The 24322-nt window shown below is 39.4% G+C and overlaps 1 protein-coding gene across 1 annotated transcript in view; it reads left to right on the top strand.

Moving 5' to 3' along the window:
- The first annotated feature begins 4524 nt into the window (after positions 1-4524).
- SYNPO2 (synaptopodin 2) overlaps positions 4525-24322 on the top strand; it is a 249757-nt gene continuing 229959 nt past the window's right edge. The window contains exon 1 of the mRNA XM_075200335.1: positions 4525-4755. Within this exon, the coding sequence (XP_075056436.1) occupies positions 4651-4755 (105 nt within the window). The 5' untranslated portion in view covers positions 4525-4650. The remainder of the gene's footprint in view (positions 4756-24322) is intronic.

The following is a 24322-nucleotide window of genomic DNA, read 5'->3' as shown; positions in this document are numbered from 1 at the left end:
CACACCATGTCCCTCGTGCACAGCTGCCTACAGAGCCTTGCGCTCTGACTATGGGCCTCAGCCCCCTCTCTAACTCAGGGCTCTGAGCCCACTAGCTAGGGCCTTGTGCCCTACTACCTAGGGGTACTAGCCCCTGCCTACTTAGGCCTTGTGGCCTCCCTATCTAACAAACAAGGCCTTGTGCCCTTCTCAGTCTATGGGCTGTCAGCCCCTAACCAGGCCCTGTGGCCTTCCTATGGCCTCTAGGCCACTACCTACCTAAGGGCCTTGTGCCCTTTTATACCTGGGGCTCTGAGTCCCCCTGCCTAACTTACTAACAGGGCCTTGTGCCCTTTAAAACTTATGGCCTACTGGCCCACTACTTTATCGGGGCCTAGTGCCCAATTCCCTGGGCCTTGTGCCCCTAATTCACTGCTCCATGGACCTTGTGCCCGACCGTGGCCACGGGCCTAGTGCCCGACCTAACGTTAAGGCTACTTACCTGCTCTGCGCAGGATACTCAACTTGCCACGCCGTCTTCTGCATTCTTTTCCGGGTCTTCCAGACTCTCCAGCCGGCGGCGCTTCTTCTCCTCTTCGGCGCTGTTGAGGGCTGCTTGGTGGGGGCGCTCTTAGCCCTTACAAGGGCTCTCCGCCGATGATCTCTGCTCCGGCGGCTTCTTTTCTTCTTGATGCGCTCCGGTGGTCCCACGACGTCCTTCTCCCTCCGCCGCCGACTCTCTACTGCCAAAATGGCACCGCCCAGCGACTTATATAGTCGCCGGTGTGACGTCATGAGCCGGCGCGAGCGCTGATTGGCTCGCGTCGGCGCCAAACTTTTAAACGGCCGATTGGCTCACGTATCCGGCTGCTGATTGGCCAGCGGGGAAAGATGAGCCCTGATTGGCTCATCCTTCCTCCGCTGCCAGAACCTGGGGGAAAGAAGCGATACTCACCGCGGGAGCGCTGGACGGGTGAGTAACCTTCTTTCTTCACCCGCTTGTAGGGCTCAGCCACCAGGGGACTCTTCAGCCCCTCCAGGGGCACAGTAATGGTGAAAGTCTTCGCCCTCTTCACAGGCACCGGGCACAGGAACATTTTCAGCCCCAAGGGCACAGCGATGTCGGGGGCACTACTCTCCAGGGGCATCTTTACAATGTTATGGATTCTCAGTATGATCTCCACAGAGAGTGATAATACATGAACCAAAAGTGTCTTTATTAAAAACAGAGTTGACACAGGAAGTAAATAAGTGCAGTCAACAGTTAAGGGCAAGCATAGTTCATAGAAGCAGCAGGTTCAAGATAGCAGAAATAATAGATATAATGGATAAATGCAGAGTTCTAGACACAAAAGGTGAATTGCAGCACAGGATGCAGGATGTCCAAGATTACCAGGTTAAGCAGATGAAACAGGTGGCACTGAATATCAGGCAAAAAAGATGAAGTGAAGATTGTGGGTACCAGGTTTAGCAGATTAAGTGTAAGCACAAGGTGACTGAATTACCAGGTTAGTCAGGAGGCACAATGCACAGGTTAACCAGGAGGCACAAGGCACTGGATGATCCATGAGAGAATCAAGCAAAAGAAGGGTCAGGCAATCCAGGTTTCAGAAGTCGAGAGATCCACAATATGCCAGGGAGCAAGCAGGAGCAAGGTCAAACAAAGCTGTGGTCTGGCTCCCAAAAGGATATGCAGGATAATGGAACAATGCAAGATTCAATGCCAGGGAGACATCAGGAAAGAAACAGGAACATCCAAAAACTAGCAGCAGAGACAAAAGAACTGGCCTAGTCTGTTGGAAAAGGCAGTCTAATAAAGGCCAGACTCAGCTGATCATGATCCAGCTCAGATGATGAGGGCTTAACCCCTTGCAAGCAAGAAAAATCTGTCCAGATGAAATAGCAGTACCTCTGGTACAAATTCAAAATAAGGAGATTCCTAACATAGCCCCCCATTTAAGGAGCAGATTCCAGACACTCCACAATTTTAACTGTTGATGAAGTATATTTCTGACTAATGGCATTAACGAAATCTATGGTATTATGGATTATGGGGTCATCCGAATTAAAAAGGAAGAAGGCCCAAGTCTGTGGCTTACCTCTGAAATTCATAATCATTAAACTTACTTTGTTACATTGTTCTTGAAAAATATGTCGGTTTCATACGTAGTTGAAGGCCAGACATAGGTGATCATGATCCAGCTCAGATGATGAAGGCTTAACACCTTGCAGGCAAGTAAAAACTGTCCAGATATAACAGCAGCACCTCTGGTAGCACAGAGGTACTACAAGCCAAATTCAGAATAAGGACAGAGTCCTAACAGGTAAGGTAAGTAAAAACAATACCATGACAGAAACAATGATGACTGTCATTCACTCCCACTTTTAGCGACAGGCTGTTTGTCTGCAAGGTGCTGATAAAAAGTTGCTAGGCAGTTTCCTCTCTTTATTGAAAACCACAAATAAAAAAATAACAACAAGTGGATAGTTATTATTATCCCAGCCTAATTAGTGCAGTGATTAGAGTGGAAGTGTATTGGACAACCTAGTGCGGTCTTTTCCTTCTTAGTTTCCTCTCTTTATCAGACCTGGGAAGGAGGTTGGATGCCTCCTGAGAGACACTGCAAATGGTGACCAGTAAGTTGTATATTTTGTATATGTGTGGGACACAAGGTCCTTTACAAGAGAGAGGGTGTTCCTGCGTGCCTGCTGGATAGGCAAGGATTTTGTTTCTGTTTGTTTATTTTTATGCCTGGAAAATAAATCTAGCTGAGGATAGTTGAACCCAAAATACTGGACTGGTGTGATTTATCTGGCTGAAGTGTGTGAAGGGCAGTCGTCTAACCCCAAAAGATTGCTCCTAACCCCAAAAGACTGCATATATTTCTGTGCTTAAAGTGTGCACCTACATATTGGACTGTGTATTTTGCATGTTCAGTCACAGCAGTGTCATATCTTTAATATATGTGGAAATTAGGGTATTCAGACCATATATATATATATATCAGTATTTATCTCAAAGTCTGTCGCTGATGAACTTCACGATGATCCGGGCCTCTAAATTATGTATAATATGGTTGAGCTGCTGTCCAACTCTATATGCTGCCCTAGCAGCTGGATAAAAATGACAAATTCCTCCCGAAAATGTCTCTTTGCTGAGGGGAGAAGCAAAATGAGGATAGAGAGTGTATTACTGTCCAAATGTGAGATAGGACTCCTCCTGATAATGGTACTCTACAATGATGGTACTGTAGTAGAGATGATGTAGTATAAGATATTATAATGTCCATAATTAATAATTGTGAATCTTAGGGTGTACTTTTGGTGCAATAATGTTATCTCAGTTGTGTGATGCCACCCGTAACATTAACGTCCAACAGTCCTCTTCAGCACCTATCTCGATTACCGTTTTGCTTGTAGTCCTTCACCGCTCCCTCACATGTTGATATATGTGGCTGCAAATATCTGTTACAGTTTCCAGATCACCCAGCAGGTCACATGTTCCAGGTTACTCTGCAGGGCTGCAAATAACTGTCACAGTTTCCAGACCACCTAATTCCAGACCACCTAGTCACATGTTCCAGGTCACCCAGCAAGTGCACAGAGAAAGTTCACTAACTGTCACAGTTTCCAGAGCAACCTGCAGGTGCACAGGTGTTTGGCCAACTGTCACATTTTCCAGAGGACAATGTTAATGCCATTGTTGTAAATGGTGGAAGGACATATGCAAAATAACTCCAAAGTAACCGATTACAGCGCCAATATTTTTCTACAGAACAAGACCTTTAATTTTGCATATGAAGTGCCCTGCTCAGACAACAACATCATAGAAATAAGTCACTCATAAAAGTCGTACTTATGCTATTAATATATAAATTCTCTATTTATATGGTGCTAACATATTATGCAGCACATTACATTTTTAACCATTCACATCAGTCAAACACAAGTATGTTGCTGCAACTTACTATATAACTATATGAGGTTGTGCTCACACATCATCTCATATATAACTAATAAACTTGTTTTAAACTATTATTTTGAGTGATTTAACGAGAAGTGGCAACTTTTAGTTTGGTGACAACTGCATGAGCAAGGGATGGAGTTAGAATAAGGGAGAAAGCTTTCCAAAAGTGACTAACATTAAATAATTTTGCCCTGAAAGGGCAACAATGTAAGTGGTTATCAGTGATTTTTTTGTATAGTCTGTTATCTTACTTGATTTTTTGCAAACAATAAATTATTTCTACTATTGCAATATGATGTCATAATAATAATTATTATTATTGTTTGTTATTATTTTATCAATCTGTTCATTACACAACCATTTTGTTTTTGCCAAACTCTTATTTATACAGCATTGTTTCCCTAATAAATGAAGCACTTTGAGTGGGATGATGCTAAGATTTAGAAAGAAAAAAAACCCCCAAATCCTTTCCCAGGAACTGGGGGATGGACATATCCCTGTGACGATGCAGTGGGCTGGTCCATGGACTTCTCTGCATGTATTCCATCCTTCTCAATAACTACATTTCAATGTGTAATAGGTCTCAGAGTGGTGCTGTACATACTCTGCTAACCTGGTTGCTGTTTGACCACAGGAGTGTAACTTAGAAAAACTTTTTTTGCCAGCACCAGCAAAGGAATTTACAGCAACCACGACCAGTCAAAATGGGCACTGGGGATTTTATCTGTGTTACAATGAGTGGAGGAGCACCCTGGGGCTTCAGGCTGCAAGGTGGAAAGGAGTTTCAAGAGCCTCTTCATGTGTGCAAGGTAAGGACACTATTTTACTTATATACCTTTGTGTCCTGTGTCAAACGTGCCACTGTTAGTGTCAATGATCTAACGACATGCTATTCTAGATGTACATGTATACTTAGTTTTTTTTCTAGTTTATATGGCATATACATGTTTTCAGTATAATATAAAACTCATAAAATTTTTGGGTTTTGGGTTGGATTGTACAGAAAACTTCCAAATGCATTTCAGTTTTTGATCAAGATTGTGCTCAAGTCAGCTGCAAGTAAACTCTTTGATCACCACTGATCACTGTATAAAATAATTGCAGACACATCATGTATAACATGTTTACTGATGCAGCACAGATAACACATAACAACTTTGTGCAGGAATCAAAGCTACAGTCCTGTATGAAGCCTTAAAATAGGTTACAGCTATATACACAGCCCAGGGGTACTGCCAGAACTAACAAATGTGGTAATGTTTACATTGAGACTATGTTTAATGTCATTTTAATGACATGCAAGCCCTACTTCAAAACAGGTTCTACATTTTGTGTGCACCACAAGAACTAGGTAATACAAGCTAGAAACAAGTCTTCAAGCGACTATTTTTTTTGAATATATACAGTCGTGCCTGCTACAATACACAAAGTCATACAAAGTTTATATCCTCTCTCAGGCAGAAGTTTTAGACAATTATTAGCCCAGATGGGAATAAAGTGCCTTTGAATGCTGCTGCAATCGACTAATAAAAAAGAGATACATTTTACCCAATAAAAAATTAATACATACACATATATCAAAACCTTGCCTTATATACTTATATAAATGAGAATGTCCTGTATGCTTGTATAACAGAAAACGTACTTGTAAAAATTACTTATAGGAGACGTAGATGACTTAATAAACTTTCCCTATTCATCTCTTACGCACACACAGTGATATTCTGCCACCTAGTGGCATGCTCTGGAACTTGTTCTTTCATAGCTGCAGTAGTTGCAGGGTTTTGGAATGAAATCTTTCTTATTTATTTGTAAAAGTTTACATAATCATTTAGCAGACAGTTATTAATATTTTTGCCCAATGCAAAGCTCGAGCTAAATGAGTTGTTATGTCGAATGGAGATATTTAATTGGCTGTATTGTGTCAAAAATTTAAGTATTAGTGAATGTGCAATATATAACAATCCTGCTACAATGGAGTTCGTTTGTGTAGTGCAAGAAATGTGTAAATCTGGTTTTGAGGATATTTTTGATTCCTTAATATGTGACGCTCTGCAGCATATATCAATACATGTCTGTTAAGATGTACCTGCTGATGTACACCGAGATGTGAAATATACATGTAATATATCTTTCATTCTATGTGTGTGTAAATTGAACAACTCCTGTGTTGCACACAATATTCTTCTCACCTCTTGAGAGGCAATAAACCTCTGCACAATATTAGTAATATTAGTTAAGGAAAGGCTGTTTAAAAATAATCTATCAGGTTATAGCAATATAAGGATTTTTTTTTTTTTACTGAAGGTATAAACCTTGGTGAATATATAAGTTTTGAACCTACTTTTGAATAACACCAGAGAGGCTGCCCCTAGGACTGTGAATGGTTGTAAGCTCCATATATGCTATCTGCAGGGTACAAAGATTCAAAGGATTTTAGTTTAGTTATTTCAATACCTTGTGTTTCCTATACCCTGAAGATGACACAGGATATTTGGTGACGCAAGGTAGCAGAAGTCACAGGGGCTGAATCAAGTAGAGTCAAAGTACCAACTCGTGATACTGTGGTAATGTGGTAATGTGGTAACTGCGGGTAATGCGTGCATAAACATTGCCGCGTGGTTACTATGGAACCTCACAGCTAATTAAATCACAGTGACAGTGAGGTGAGTCTGTTAACTTTTAGTACACTTATTTACAGTTGGGACATATTATGCAGTTTATAAAAACACAGGGCCTTTGTGTCCCACATTAAGTCCATCTACAGTAATGCAATAAAAATGTATTAATCCCAATTATGGCACCAAATCTTAAGCGATAATCTATGATAATAATAATAAATAATAATAATAATCATTTTCTTTATGTAACACTTTTCTCACAATAGGACTCAAAGCACACATTTTGTTTCAAATGTACTGAAATGTAATAAAATAATGATTTTGCCTAGTTTTATGCTGTAGACAAATCAAACATTTGTGTTGTATACCTTAGCTGACAATGTGGGTAAGAATATTATGATATATGAGTGATGTGAATATTGCTATAATCAGCTGCAAAATATGTTATTGCCTTTGGTGCTAAGTGATGTTATTGGTTTTCAGCTTTGTCACAGTGTCAATATAACAATTTACTTAACCTTTTCACTATAAGCTCTCACAGCACCCTTTTGTATTGGTGAGTTTTTAGTTTGTTTATATCTGTATACCTCTTAGAAAATGTACTACATTATGTAAAGTTTTGGCACTTAAAAATACTGGATAATAATAATAATAATAATAATAATAATAATAATATTAACAGTCTTTAATCCCTGTGCCGCTAATATGAGTGGCATTGGTCCTTCAATCTACCCCAAGAGGGATGACTTCCACTCGTCCTGCAGTGGAGGGGCTACAAGAAAATCCACCGATCACTTCTTTATTCTTTATAAATTATACTTTTCCAGTACTGCCACCTTTTCTCTAAGTTTCCGAGAGCCTGCTCTAAACAGAACAGGGATCAGATTAGGCGCATTAAGGTGAGGGGGAGCGGTAAATATGCAGTGGAGCCCCAAAGGAAATGCCAGAGTTGGCTTTTTTTAATAATGCTGGAGTGGAGGTGCAGCTCTAGCATTATGGCTCTGCACGCAAGTGCACACAGAGGTTGTGCCTTTATAGAACAAAAGAGGAAAATGTCCCAGGGATAGGGGGAGGCTCATTTAGAGTTTATATTTCCCTATCCCTGGTACTTATAAAAATGGGGGTACCCTCATTTGAAGATATTTTTTTATCAGCAGGTAATAAATATGATTGCTGTAGGTAGGAGAATGGGAAGGGGGTGGGGAATCTGCAAGAGCTCAGATCTCTCCCACGGTTCCAAAGTAAATAAGGGTTCCCCTCTTTCAAACAACGCTGTCCATTTGATTTATTTTCTGTTGATCAATTGTGATCACCAGGCAAATAAACATGTTGGGCCTGATTCACTAGGGGGAAAAAAAATAATGAGTAACTTTACATCTTGGCAAAACCATGTTGCATTGGAGGCGGAGGTAAATTTAAACTTTGATGGCAAATTTATAGTTGGGGTAGGGCATGTCCTAGGTCAACGTTAAAATTCTGGGTAAAAATAAAGCTATCAAGTATTTGTGTGATACATGAAAAAAAAACAGTATTTAACTTATGTACAAAATAATAAACTCATATGCACCCCTTTCTTGTGGTTTGTCCAGGAGAGAAATGTGCTCCTTTTTTGACTTACTTTCCTTAATGACTCAGGCCCATTATATTTATGTGAATAAACTGGTGTGTGAATATTTGTAATCCTGACACCATCTACGGTAAGTCAACCCATACAATTGGGGTATTGTTGGTAGACTTGCAGCAATTCAGAAAGGTATGACAATCCATCCCTTTCAACTGTTGGTTCAACTTTTATTTAGTAAATAAATAAGTAAATAAATGTGTTATTTCCGTGTATTATACCACATTCAGAGACCATTCACTCTATGCAGTGGGTTGTCTAGTTTATTTTATAAACCTATATTTAGAATCCTGATGCTTGATGTTTTGGAAAAGTGAATTGATACCAAACTAGAACTATAAAGTCTTTGTAGAAATTATAAATAATAAAAATATCAAACAAAGAGACAAAACACACACATTAGCTTGCAGTTCAGTTTCATAAAATTTCAATAAAATAAAACTTTTTTTGACAATTTTGCTAGATTTTTGTTACTGTGTCAGGGGGTATAAACAAAACAGTGGTATTTTCTGAAAATGCAAATTCTTCTGAAAAAAGCCTCAGCAACGAAGGAGTTAAACAATATCTAAATCTTCTCTGCTTTACATCTCACTCCTCCATCTCAGTTACTGAAGCCTACAGTACACCTATGTGTGGTCCTTCCTAGTATAGTCACCACCCCTCCATTTGGCACCTGCTTTCATTAAGGAACACCTAAATCTGCCCTGTTCCGCCCATCACAGAATGCTGCTAGGCGCAGTTGTGCCTGTAGTATTGCACCTATACGCTAAATCACAATGTCATTTTTGTGTGATGAGATATTTACATGAAATTCTAGGGATTCTAATATTTCTTCCTTTCTAATACTGCACAAGGACGTGATTTTTACAGGTCTTCAGTGGAAACAAAGACTCAGCCTATATTTTTAATGTAATACTATTTGCACCTTTTAAAGATCATAACTTAACTGAGGATAATTTTTTTTTTCTGCTTTCAAAATATTTGTTCCTCAGAATACATTGTAGTTCACAAGGACTGTAAAACAGCAATGAATGGCAGTATCCCGTCTTTCCGAAATTCATTTATGATAAATAGTGCAAATAATTTTTTTTCTAATGGTTTGTCACACGATTCTGAACATTTGGAAGGCATGTCCTGCTTATGCGTGCGGCAATACAGGAATGTTTTAGCTGAGAGTTAAGGGGTTTGTAGGTGGCCCAGCTCTCCAAAGAGTTAGACACGCCCAGTTGGTTTGGCCACATTCTCATAATGGTGCTACTACAACCTCCAATAGTGTCATTTTCTGGCGGAATAGAAATGATAGGGGTAATTCAATGTGGAACAGTTAAGGTCAAATTCTGATGGAGAAATGTGCAAATATCTGTGCTCAGATACATGAGGTAAATTTTTCACACAATAGTTTTAAACATTTCACTCATCTCTTCTCTTCAGAATGCTCTGTACTGTGGAAGTTAACAAAGCAAAAACATAGGGCTAGATTTACTAAATTACGGGTTTGAAAAAGTGGAGATGTTGCCTATAGCAACCAATCAGTTTCTAGATATTTATTTAGTGCACTTTACAAAATGACAGCTAGAATCTGATTGGTTGCTATAGGCAACATCTCCACTTTTTCAAACCCGCAGTTTAGTAAATATACCCCATAGTCTTTTTCTAAGGATATGGTTGCAAAATATAATCTGATAATAAAACAGTTTCCAACATTTTAAAATCATTTCCAGGGACACTTTGCATAAAGAACATCACATTTAGTACTTAATAGATGGACCTTGGTGAACTATTCCCATCATGCCATGTTTACTGAACTTGTTTATTTCATTATAAATGTGCCAAATCATTAATTGTTAAGAGAATAAGAATAGATAATAAGAACTGCATCAGAATAATAGGAATTGTACTGTACAGGTGATCAATATTGAAGAACAATTGCCAGAAGCAAACACTTTCTGGGACAAATCCTTAAAACCTGGGACTGTCCACGGATGGTTAGGAACTTTAAATAATAATAGATTTTTTTTTTCAATAATGTTTTTAAATTATTATGAAATTAAATCCCTTTTATCACCGATTCCTACACCCCTATTTAAACTTGGTTCTTAATCATTGGAATAGTTTGAAATTAGCGCTAAAACAAGCATACATAGATTGTTTTCTGAAGCGCCGTTCATCATGTCAGTGTAGAAGGGTTACACTTTACCTAGAAGCCCCAATCCACGCAGTCCCAACACTCATAAAGTGAAACAATATTTTTACACTTCATATATTTCACCCTTCTATGTCCAGTGGCTCATTTATCCTGAATGTTTTCATACTGCTTATGAGGCCACAGTTGTTCTTGAAATGCCCTTTCCTCAAGAGATGTATATTACACATTTCTCATTTGGTTTCCATGCATTACCCTATTTTCCTAACCTTCAACTTATTCTCTGTCACTGACCCATGCACTCCTTTAGTGTTGAGCTCTTTGCTCCTAAAAAATGTATTTATACTCTCCGCATCCAGTTTGTTAGCCTTTCATAAAGCAGGAACAAGCACCATATTGTTAAAAGCCATAAAAATCACACATTATTTTCATTTTAGGCCTTGTAAAGACCAGCACCTGTGCAGTGACTGCTCACATGGGGCCGGATTCATGTTCGAACGCAACTTGCACACGGGTTGCGTTTTAAAACAAAAGAGCACAGAACTTGAGCTTAGCTCGGTCCATATTTAAACTGAAGCGATTTGAATATGGGCATCAGTATGATCTGCCTAAACTGTACTTGCCTTACGTAGACAGACAGAACATACTGCACTATATATGCACAAGTATATATGCAATATAAGGTGAGAACACATACAAATATATTATATTATAAAATAAATGAAAAACTATTAACAATATAATCATTAATATAAATATGAATTTTCAAAGATATGTTTTAATTCATTACATAACTCAAGATGCTTTCAATGTGTACTGTACATACAATGTGTTTTTATAGTCTATATTACTTGCATATACACATTCTGTGCTGGCTAGGGGCACACATATGTGTAGTTTATAAAACAAAGACTGTGCCTTGTTAGTCATCACCTGCCCTGTGTCTGGTGCAAATGATACGGCTGAAGCCAAGTGTACTTCCGATAAACCCAGGAATTGGATGCTGTCTTTGCGCCCTTACTGTACATTGCTTATGTTATTTCGCCCCTTCCCTCGCCCGTTCTGCCCATCAAGTCATATGCTGTCGTAAGTGTCATCTGCGTTTGGGCATAAATTGCATGCAATTGTGTTCATTGGCATAAGGTCTGTTTCTGAGCATGCACAGAGCTATTTTATGCAAGATACCATACTTGCTAACTCTCCCTGTATGTCAGGGAGACTCCCTGAAATAGGGGTGGTCTCCTTCACTTCCTGAAGAGTCTGGCATTCTCCCTGATGCTGACCCAGTACAAGAAGGGGTTGGCTTCGCCATCTATGGCATGATGACACAGTTAAGAAATTGTCTCCTATGTCCATGTATAGATGCCTATGGAGGTGGCCATTTTCATGGAGACCAAGATTTAATCAAAGACTGACAGGTAAGACAACATGACTTCTGTAATGGAGACAGAAATGTAAAAGACAGAGATTCATTAGCTGCTTTTCTTTAACGCATAGTTGCCTACTCTCCCAGAATGTCCGGGAGACTCCCGCATTTCTGGGAGACGCTCCCGGGAGAGCAGGGCAACCTCCCGGTTCTCGCCCCTGCAATAGATAAGTGGTGGGGCTTAATGATGTAAATATTGCGTCATCATAGCCCTGCCCCCTGAGGTAATTGGCCAAAATTGTGACAGTCATTTAGGGGGCGGTGCCAAAATGATGCAATTCATCAAGCCCGGCCACCGTAAGCCCACCTCCCCCGGAATCTCCCTGAAGCCAACAGGGAAAAGTTGGCAAGTATGCAAGATATTCTGCACACATGGATGTTTCCGCACATGAATCAGGCCCATAGTTTTCTAAACAATATATGGTGAGTATACTGCTGGCAGAATACCTCATGCAAGGGATCAACTGATCCCTATCCATGTGTGCTGTTCACATGGACAGAAATAAAATACATGGGGACAGCGTATATGGCATGACAGCAATGATATGCACAGCACAAAAGTTTCCTAGAGAAAATGTCTATATCATTGTTTCATGACCCAATTTTTTGGATTACTAATGTAATGCCCACTAGAATGTCCTTTCATTGCAGAAACGTATGAAATATGTGTGATGCATCAAAAGGCCTGATCGGACACATCCAGGGAAAAATAGATTTATCAAAGGCGACATGGCTTTTTGTTGGTTAGTCCTGTACATCAAAGGGTTACCATTGATTACACTGCTGTCGCCAGAGGTAAAATCCACCATTTTTGCAGGAAGTAAACTTATACCATACCTATATATATATATATGAAAAGGTTACCACCGGCAATAAAACTGCTGTCACCAGAGGTAAAATCCACCATTTTAGCAGGAAGTAAACCTATACCATACCTATATATATATATATATGAAAAGGTTACCACCGGCAATAAAACTGCTGTCACCGGAGGTAAAATCCACCACTTTTGCAGGAAGTTAACCTATACCATACCTACATATGAAAAGGTTACCACCGGCAATAAAACTGCTGTCACCAGCAATAATGTACATTTACTCTCTGCTACCCAAAAAGAGGACGTAATCGTGTCTAGCGAGGGGCAAAGCTTTGTCACAACGGATGTGTGACAAGTCCATAGGGGGGTGTCCAGCACATCTGAAGCTCTAGATCATCTTCATCTCACCTCCTCTGATAAAAATCTACATTGGAGTACCTGTCAAGGGACAGACTCTCAAAATTTAACTAGAATCATGACTGTCCCAGTTAAATCGTGACAGTAGCAGGTTTGCCTCTGGTTAGGTAAATATAGACTGTTTTTCTGGGATGTAGCAACATGTTTGTAGTTAATTATAAATGCCTTTTTTTGCTGTTAAATTTAATTAAATTGTCTAAATTAATGGTTTCTACTTGATAGATCTGATAATGATTAAAGTGAAATTTATCTTTTAGAATGTACACTGTTCATATAGATTGTTGTAAGGATAAAAGGCCTCTAATTTAATTGTAGCACACCCCAGATAATTAGCCAGTATTATGCTTACACTAATGATAGGTGGTCACTTCAGCTTTTGGGAGGTACCGTATGATACAAAACAAATCTTTGCTTTTATTCATTATAGCACATTGCTTTAATCTATGTCTAAGTTGGACTCATTGACAGCAATGTAGTTGTTCTCCCACAATCCCTGCACCAGTGCTGTCCCTGAGCTACAGTTGCTGTTTTTTATTACAGTTTCTGTTGGAAGTTCCATAGCTCAGCCTTGGAATTCTGTCAGTCTAGCCCTGTACTGTTTCATATCAGACCTGTGGAAACAGCAAGAAGGATAATTGAAAGCAGTCAGCTGTCCAAGGAAACTTTAAAGCTAGAACTTCCATCAGAATAAGTATAAAATCCCCTGCAACCACCCCCCCCCCTCCCCCTACCCTGTGCTGACAATTTGTTTTATATTTTAAAGTGTTTCTTAACCAAATTCACTGGGGTTAGTAGAAATATATAATTTCAGTACCAGCACAACAATTCAGTTAAGTATGGATGCAAAACCCTCCACCCTCATTGTCTCTATTTAAAGATAGATTTTTTTTACCTCTTAAGATGGAAATATCTACGTAGTTACTGTACAATCTTTGCTAAAAATACAGATAAAGAACTGCTTACATGACAAAATGGTACTAAACTAAACTAAAATCTTATTAGAAGGCCTCCCTCAATATCAATTTATAATTAAGATATATTTGTGTTTGGGAATTGTTAGATTAGTGGGAGCCATGCTGGGAGCTATTACAGTAATACAGAGGCCGATCGCAGGATAAGTATCCCTACTCCAACTCTCCTACTTCCTTCTCCTCCCATTGTTTATACCCCAGTCTTCTCCCACTATTGCATTGAATAGAATCATTGTACAGCATACTTGCCAACTCTCCCGGAATGTCTGGGAGAGTATGGCAGCTCCCGCATCTGCCCACTTCCTAGCATATACTCCAGAATGTCATGAAGAGTGATCAGATGAATTGCAATTAATTTCAAAGTCCCTCTTTGCCATGAGAATGAACTTTATCCCAAAACAGCATTTCAACTGCATTTCAGCCCTGCCACAAAAGGAGCAGCCGACATCAGGGCAATGATTCTTGTTGACAAGGACAAGCCAGGAGATCACTCCGTCATGCTGATTGAGTTAGAATAACAGACTGGAAGCTTTAAAAGGAGGGTGGTGCTTGAAATCATTGTACTTCCTCTGTTAACCATGGTTAACTGCAAGAAAACACTTGCAGTCATCACTACTTTGCACAAAAAGGGCTTCGCAGGCAAGGATATTGCTGCTAGTAAGATTGCACCTAAATTAACCATTTATTAGATCATTAAGATTTCAAGGAGAGATGTTCAATAGTTGTTAAGAAGGCTTCAGAGCGCCCAAGAACGTCCAGCAAGAGCCAGGACGGTTTCTTAAAAATGATTCAGCTGCAGGATCGGGGCACCACCAGTGCAGACCTTGCTCAGGAATGGCAGCAGGCAGGTGTGAGTGCATCGGCATGCACAGCGAGGCAAATACTTTTGGAGGATGGCCTGGTGTCAAGAGGGCCAGCAAAGATGCCACTTCTCTCCAGGAAAAACATCAGCGACAGACTGATATTCTGCAAAAGGTACAGAGATTGGACTGCTGAGGACTGGGGTAAAGTCATTTTCTCTGATGAATTTCCTTTCAGATTGTTTGGGGCATCTGGAAAAACGCTTGCCTGGAGAAGGAAAGGTGAGAGCTACCATCAGTCCTGTGTCATGTCAGGGCTATTCATGTGGGGGGTTGCGTCTCAGCCAAGGGAGTGGGCTCACTCACAATATTTCCTAAGAACACAGCTATGAATAAAGAATGGTACCAGAACATCCTTCAAGAGCAACTTCTTTCAACCATCCAAGAACAGTTTCGTGATGAACAATGTATTTTCCAGCATGATGGAGCACCTTACCATAAGATAAAAGTGATAACTAAGTGGCTCAGTGATCAAAACATCAACATTTTGGGTCCATGGCCAGGAAACTTCCCAGGATTAATCCCATTGGAATTTGTGGTCAATCCTCAAGAGGCAGGTGGACAAACAAAAACCCACAAATTCTGACAAACTCCAAACATTGATTAGGCAAGAATGGGTGGCCATCAGTCAGTATGTGTCCCAGAATTTGATTGACAGCATGCCAGGGCATTTTGCAGAGGTCTTCAAAAAGAAGGGTCAACACTGCAAATATTTACTCTTTGTATAAACTTAATGTAATTGTCAATAAAAGCCATTGACACCTATGAAACAATTGTAATTTTACTTCTGTATACCATAGCAACATCTGGTAAAAGGGTCTTAAAACAAACAGTGAAGCAGAAAACTTTGTGAAAACCAATACTTGTGTCATTCTCAAAACTTTGGCTGTAAACATGGGTTAAATAAATCACCTAGGCAGATAAGATAGTGGGTGAAAGACATATATATATATACACGCACATACATGCACACACACCAATCAGATACAACATTAAAGCTACTGAAGTGAAGTGAATAACATTGATTATCTTGTTACAATGGTATCTGTCAAAGGGTGGGAAACATCAGGCAGCAAGTGAACAGTCGGTTCTTGAAGTTGATGTACTGGAAGCAGTAAAAATGGGCAAGCGTAAGATTTGAGCGACTTTGACAAGGGCCAAATTGAGATGGCTAGATGACTGGGACTGAGCATCTTCAAAACGGCAAGTCTTGTGGGGTGTTTCTGGTATGCAATGGTTAGTACCTAACAAAAATGGTCCAAGAAAGGACAACCGATGAAATGGCAACAGGGTCATGGGAGCCCAAGGCTCATTGGTGTGCGTGGAAAGCGAAGGCCAGCCCGTGAGGTCGAATTCCACAGAAGAGCTTCTGTACCACAAATTGCTAAAAAGGTGAATGCTGGCTATGATAGAAAGGTGCATTGGAATTTGCTGTGTATGGACCGGTCATGCTGACTCCTGTCCACCACGAAAATTGCCTGAACAGGATCAAGAGCAATGGAAGAAGGTGACTTGGACTGCTGAATCACATTTTCTTTTACATCATGTGGACGACCGGGTGCATGTGCTCTATTTACCTGGGGAGAGATGGCACCAGGATGCACTATGGAAGAAGTCAAGCCATTGACCCACACAATAGGTGCTGAGCTCAATGTCCTGCAGGTTTTGGCAGGTCCACAAAGAAAACAGAGTCTGTGGATGTTTTGATGTCCACACAGACACGATCCTGGATTTGTCTGACAGGAGAAGTGACTCCTAGCCAGCTCTTTCCCAGGATGGTGTGTTTTCAGATGTACATTCTCCACACCTCCATCTGGAATTGGGATTTCACTTACCAGTGGCTGCCCGTATAGCTCCCCAGTCCTCCGCTCACTTGCAGACACCATGTGGTGTGTAGCTCCAGCACATCTGCTAAAGCATGATGCGATTTAGCAGAGCTTCTGCTGCCAGAGTATAGACGCAACAGTCTGGAGGTATATTACACAACTATCAGTGTACAAACAAAACGCATGTTTACAGTAATAATGTGTGCAACATTACCTGACAACATTTAAGAATTGTACAATGTACATAAAATACATACATGGTTAACACAAAACAATTTAAGCAAAGTAAAACACAGTTTGTATGAGAATGGGTTTCCAGCAAACTTAACCCCTAGTTTCAATGTCCTATCACCCCCATCTAGTCACACTTACTCAGGGTTTTGAATGTACAATGGACATTCGTTGGGCATGGGCATGGTCTGGTAGTATGGTACACAGTTTTCATTTGGGAATGTTTTGTGTATTGGATAAAATGCCAGAGACTGATGGAAAAATACAAGCTGTAATGCTTATTTATGATCAAACACAGAATGTAAAAGAAAAAAATAAATTTTCAGTAATTTTATAGGCTTCATAAAAGTATATATGCTAATATAATAGTGTTACCTCTATTATTCTGAATTTCAATGTTTATGGTTTTAAAGTCTCCTTGTTCAAAATTATATTGTTATTTACAGCTAGATAAGTTGCATTGAAACTTTGCACAAATCGATAACCGAGGTGTGAAGTTCAGCAATACAATTATCAACGTGCGCTCTTGTTTCATGACTCTGCGCAATGCCATTCTGCTCTGCATTTGTAAATCTGTATTGTATCATAGCCTATGAATAGGATAGGGATAAATACAGTCAACTAAGTCTGCACCATTGTATGGTTGGGGTAGGACTGGGGACATTTAATGTGACCTTTTATGACCAAATGCATAATAAGGCGAATATTATAGTTTTGAAACTTGCACTCATCACCAGTCACAGCTTTTCTGTAAACAAATAAGACAACCGTTCCAACAAAAAAAGGAGAGAACGTTTACCTGCTGTATTTTCATTATTGTATATTTTATTTAAAATTATATTATATACTATAGATACATTTATTTAAGATATTATAAGATAATAATCTGTAAATTAAACTTTCTCTGCATAATGCAGCATGGGGTGGTGCACTATAAAAAATGCCATGAACAAAGAAACAATGATATTTACTGGACCATGCTTGTGTTAGGGGTATTTATAGTTGTCCTTCCCCTTCTGACAAACTTCACCAATTAATGAAAAACAATCATAAAACATTTAAATCATACTTCCTGATTCTCCTGGAATAAACGGGAGACTCCTGAAATCCGGATAGGTCTCCCAGGAGAGCTGTCCATTCTTCTACATCCTGCCCACTTCCATGAGGAAATTTGCGGTGAATCGCGTCATTTTGACTCCATCCCCATCCCCATGAAAAATTGCTGCTTACGCATCATTGCATCATGGGAATGGGGGCAAAATGATGCGATGCACGGCGCCCCGCCAGCCTTCATCCTCATACAACGCCTCTCCCCCAGCATCTCCCGGAGGCAGAGATAAAAAATGTTGGTAAGTATGATTTAAATAAAGGAATGGCACTATATTTTAGTTTTCTTGGTTACCCTGACACATGTATTTATCCAAAGGTTAATTGAGGCCGTCCCTGTGAGATTTGTCTTGTCTCCTTTGTGTTCAGTCCCTGGATAGAAACCAGTTCCAACAGTAACTCTTTCTCAGTCCGTCCCAGCAGCCTGCAGAATTATATTAGGCCCATGTCTGCAGACCGATAATAATGCATTATTTAGGTTTGCCTGTAGACCTCAGCCCCTCGCTTTCCAGACCCTTGTTTTTTTTATTATAGTCAGTCTCTGGTTCAGTGGCTCTCTGTGTCTTCATCTCATCATTGTTTTTCCCTGGATTTTTGCTTCTGTCTGTGTTCTTGCTTATGACAAATTCCAGCACTCAACTTATCTTGTCTAGTTTTGATTCTGCTTCTATCCATCCATACTGTATGTTACTATTTGGCTATTATCTTTAGTCTGTTTTGTTATCTCTGTTTTGACACCCTTAGTTATTCTAGTGGTGATCCTTGGTTATTGTGTTGCAAGAACTTGGGGATTTAAGTGTTAGAATGGGAGCACTACACTCTGTCTCCTGTGCAGCCCGATTCCCGGTGGTCTAGTATAGGAGGAAGTGGGGCAAGACTGCGTTGTATAAAACCGGAAGTTCAACTAGTGTCTAGTCTTCTGTTATACTGTGCATGAGACGGACACAGCTCCGATAGAGACCTAACAGAAAGTGACCAGAGGCTCTCCTAACCCTATAACGAGAGTCTCTGCCCATAACAGAGATATTATCCTACACAGATATGCAGAGACTAAGTACCATTACAATATCCTGCAATTGCATATACTGAGTGTGTACCTGTTTGATGTTGTGCTACAAGTCAAAAGCGTTTGTTGCTTCACATCCACCTAACACTGCTAAAACCTTTTAATAACATTAAAAGGTATAACCAATAATAAGTACCGGAGACTAAGTTTGCATTCAATTTTATACTCTTTGTCTGTTCACTGTTCATTTACTTGTCTCTTGTCATTTCTCTGTCAGTTCTTCTGCTTTTGTTCCTTTCTGTTTGTTCCTCTGATTCTTATATGTGGGTTAGCCTATCTCCTTGCTCTGGTTTCTTGGACAATTGCTTGTTAAATAAACACTTCCTGACTCAGAGTCGTCTGATGTATTATTCTGGTTACATGTTACACTTAGTTCACTCTTTCTTTTATCCCTGGTTTCACTGTCATTAGTTCCTATTCCACTTTTCTTCCCCATTTTCTCTGTAGTAATTGTTTTATGATTTGTTCTTCCCATTAATCTCCCCGTTTTCCTTGTGTCTTTCCCACCGATCTAATCCCAATCCAGCACCACTTAGCATCTGAGAAACGCTCACAATTAAAAATGTTCCAAACTGAAATATTTGCCATTTTACGCATTTAGTCGAGAAATTACAGTGAACATGAAAATGTTAAAATAGTTTGAAAATGGATTTGGCGCAGCACAGAATACATTACTTAATAGACATCTCCAATTGCACTTGTTATTACTAATTCACCTGGGCATCAGTACAATATTTTCCACACAGGAAGTGAGTGTATACACTACAACTTCTTTTATAGAAACAGGGATAGATGGATGGAAATGCGTGTGTTTGATTCCTCTTCTTAGCCTCAAACTACATCCATTATACCAAAGTGATGCGCTATGGCCTTAACTTAAATTCTTTTTCAACACTTGGCAATTCCGATTAATCAGCCATGAAACAAGGACCATTGCATGTCTACTTCCCGTGCTGAAATGTTACTAAATCTTCTCTATTAAAATAAAAACCAGGCCATCGAGCAGATCTCCAACAGTTTATTTCACAGAAAAAATAACACATAAAAAGTGTTATGGGAATTGAAATCTTAGTGGGAGAATGAACCTGGTATACATTAAAAAGCATTACACCCCAGCTTCTCTATGTTTGCTGGGCTCTGTAACAGCTAATTTAGCATGCTTCTGATCTAGTATTATAATACATTTCATCCTGACATCTGTACTTTTCACATGCTCCACAGCAGTCAACGGGGTGTATGAGGGATTACCTCACTCTTCTCGTATTGTATTGGATACCAAAGTATGTGTTTAAGCCATGATTTTATGGATCATTTACACTGACTTCTATCGGCATTTGCCAAGCTCATATGGTTTACTGTATTTGTCACACAACCTAGCTGCAAATTCACCACTAGAATCCAACATTATTCAGTACTTCATTTATCTGCCCGTTTTCTGTCCTATGGGAATGTCATGTTTGTACTTTAGCAAAGGAAGAGCTTTCTGTGAAGCCCTAGAAATTCTGTTTGCAGATCGCAACAGAATTAATTTTTTAAAAGCGGTGCTATTATTATGAATTGTGATTCAATTTGATTCTTTGTATCCTAGCTGCGATTTACCCTAACCGATACCTATAAGCCATCACAAACTCAATGGAAGCAGCAGAACAAAGTTAGTGAGAGCTGGGTGGGTGTTTTAAGAGTTTAAATTAATGATGTTTATTTTATAGTTCAGTTTTCTTGTTATCATCATTATCAGCAACAGCAGCAGCTATTTATATAGCACCACTATTTAGAGATGTGTGTTGATTTGGTTTTTCATGTATTGTTAGTAGGTTGTGTAATTCATTTATAAGTTGCCTTTTGTTAGTTTTCTTTTTTAGATATTCGTTAATTTAATTTGTATTAATTTTATAATGCAAGTGTATTTTTATTTTTTATAAGAAAAACAAGGCAAGATAGAAGCTGAAATCCATGGCCATTGTACCAAAAGAGTAAAAAAAATAACCACACACAATATTTTTAATAAGCTATAATTTAATAAACAACTCCACAAAACCCCCATACACCTCTTCATTAAATATAACATCTTATTTTTTTCTTTCTTGATACAGCAAAGTACAAATGGGTAAAAATCCCCATTAAAAACATGCAAAGGCCCTGACTCATCAAGGGGCGCATACTGGGCCTGCTTCATTAAGGAAAGTAAGGAAGAAGTAAGTTTTCTCCTGGACAAACCATGTTAAAATGCAAGGGGTGTAAATTAGTTAATTAAGGGCACAGTGTGACGATGAACGAGCAAATGTATGGTGAAGGAGGGGCACAGTGTGATGAAGGAGGGGGCACAGTGTGATGAAGGAGGGGGCACAGTGTGATGAAGAAGAGTGCACAGTGTTATGAAAGAGGGCACAGTGTGATGATGGAGGGGCAAAAGTGTGATAATGAAGGGACACAGTGTATGAAGGGGGCACAGTGTGATGATGGAGGGGCAAAAGTGTGATAATGAAGGGACACAGTGTATGAAGGGGGGCACAGTGTGATGATGGAGGGGCAAAAGTGTGATAATGAAGGGACACAGTGTATGAAGGGGGGCACAGTGTGATGATGGAGGGGCAAAAGTGTGATAATGAAGGGACACAGTGTATGAAGGAGGGCACAGTGTGATGATGGAGGGGCAAAAGTGTGATAATGAAGGGACACAGTGTATGAAGGGGGTCACAGTGTGATGAAGTGGGGCGGGCAATGTGTGGTGAAGGGGTATAGTGTGATAAAGGGGCAAAAATATGATGAAGGAGAGCACAGTGTGGTGAAGGAGGGGACACAATGTGATGAAGGAGAGGCTTGTAAACCTAGTGATGGCTGCTATTGAGAGCAATATTTGTGCCCAGTTGAAGATTGAAGCTTTGATTTCTAGTTTTGCAAGTATGAAGGCATGCAAGGTTAAATAACTTACTTAAATGTCAAAATAATAATTTTTAAATGTCACCATCACCCATTTCAGCAGCATGATCTGCAAGATGCAAATCTACCTCATCAGAATGATTGAATGACTGATGTGTTAGAGTGGAAGATTTAATGTGCTGCTGAGTAGAGACTTTAATAGAGTTATTTGCTCGTTGCATGTTAGTGTTGTTCACATGTTTTTCTCTGCTATACTTCTCACCAAACTAATTTGCCAAAAATGTTAAATTTTATTACAAAAAATACATATTCTTCATTTTCATATAAGGGATAGGTACATATAATATGGAAATCTCTAGCAGTGAGTAAACCGTTTAGGCCTCCCTCCCCTCAGCCAGCCCCGACGTTACATCAATAACACCTATGTTAGTAATAATCAGGCCTCCCTACCTGAATCCAGCCACAAATTAAATTGATATCATTTTTATTTAATATAGTTGATGAGGTTGATAAAAGACACCAGTCCATCAAGTTCAACCTATTTTGGATCTCCTGCGTTCCCTATCTTATATTTGAAATTGATCCAGGCGAAGCAACTGCCAATCTGTTACGATATGGAAAAATCCCTCCAGATCCAATATTACAGTCTTATTACTCCCTGTATGTACTACTATTATTAATTTCAATTAACAGCTGTAACTCTGGATACCCTTTTCCGCCAAAAAATTGTCTAACCCTTTCTTGAACATATTAATTGAATCTGCCATCACAACCTCCTTTGGCAGTAAATTCTATATCTTGACTGCCCTTACTGTAAAGAACCCCTTCCTTTGCTGGTTGTGAAAATTCCTCTCCTCCCTAGCAGCCCTGTCATTAAATTAATAAAATGCACATTTAATAAATACATGTATCTTCCGCTAAACAGCCCCAATTTTAAATTATTTGTATTCCCATTTAATAATTAAACTGATTTCCCCCGAAATTGCTCCAATATTGAATATTTCAGCCCCACAATAAAATAATAATCCCCAAACCGCCCTAGCATTAATTAAATAATGCCATCACACAACCTTAAATTAATTTAATAGTTGTTAGTATGACACCAAATTAAATAGTCCCTATTATCAAATAAATTGCCCCAACAAATAAATTAAAATTTCCCACCCACTGTTACATTATTATCACCCACCTTCACCTCTAAATGAATACCCAGCCTCCATCCCTGTTACAGTAAGAGCCCTCTCCCAAACTTACCTTCTACCATCCGTTTGTGTAGATAAGTCTGCCTCTCTTATTTCTTGCACATGACAGTGGACTGCACTGTCAAGTGCTGCCCACCCCCTAAAGAGGGGGATGGGATGTATAGTGTAAAAGGGTGGGGCAGAATTGATTTATGGATCCATGTCAGTAATGTAGCTGGTCCCGAGGTAGGGATCAGCCTGCCAATGATACGGATGGGGATTTCCAGGCAACTGGAATTCCCCCTATGTGCGCCCCTGATTCTAAGTGGGGGTGATTTTCACCAAAAGATTTTTATTTATATACATGCACACTCTAAATATATACATTATATATCCAACAAAAATATATCCTCCCCAAGGAAAGTTTACAAGTCCCACTCACTGCCATGCAACGAGTTATTCAACTGCTTTTCTTCTTATTTTATTATCCCATTTAGAATTTGTGGTCTCAACAGGATTCTAAACACTTTCCTGCCAGTGCCTTTATCCATCTCATTCAAACATGGACAGCACTTCACTAATTGAACGCTAAATGTTGTTGAATGCTCCATTTAAAAGACAAAGAAAATCAGATTTTTTTTTTCACCTGGACTAAAGGGATTTTTTTTGCTGTGATGTGTTGATATCTGAGTCCTATATATAAATTTTAATGCTATACTTAATTGAAGTATACTATATATAAAATAATCAGCAATTCACAGGAATCAGTTTTATTTTTTGTATCAACATTCATGTTATTAGGCCAATTGAAACAGACAGTTCTGCATATGATTTTATGATGACCAATACCTCCTCTGGCACTCCACTTAAACCCTGGATTTCATCAGCTTCTATGTCATCCATAACATAAAATGTCATTACTCATTATTATTCATCCATCTTTTTCCAGGCACTATATTTCCCGAGAGACCCTGCTCTAGTCCTGTTTTCCATTATCCACACATCGACCTCTGCCATCGTATCCAAATACACTTGGATTTAACTTGCTCATTTTGAGATGTATGCTTTGTCATATAAACAAATCACCAGTTTTACTTAGTAGGGGTTTGGTTATTATTTTCTTTGGCGACACATGGGTATTCTTAACCTGACATTTCTGCTGTTTATTTAACAAATGGAATATGGAGAATGCTGTCAGTGTATGCAGGG

The sequence above is a fragment of the Mixophyes fleayi genome, chromosome 1 (genome assembly GCF_038048845.1).
Source record: "Mixophyes fleayi isolate aMixFle1 chromosome 1, aMixFle1.hap1, whole genome shotgun sequence".
In the NCBI taxonomy this organism is placed as follows: domain Eukaryota; kingdom Metazoa; phylum Chordata; class Amphibia; order Anura; family Limnodynastidae; genus Mixophyes; species Mixophyes fleayi.
The sequence above is the reverse complement of the archived record's forward strand: the minus strand, read 5'-3'. Positions and strand labels throughout refer to the sequence as shown.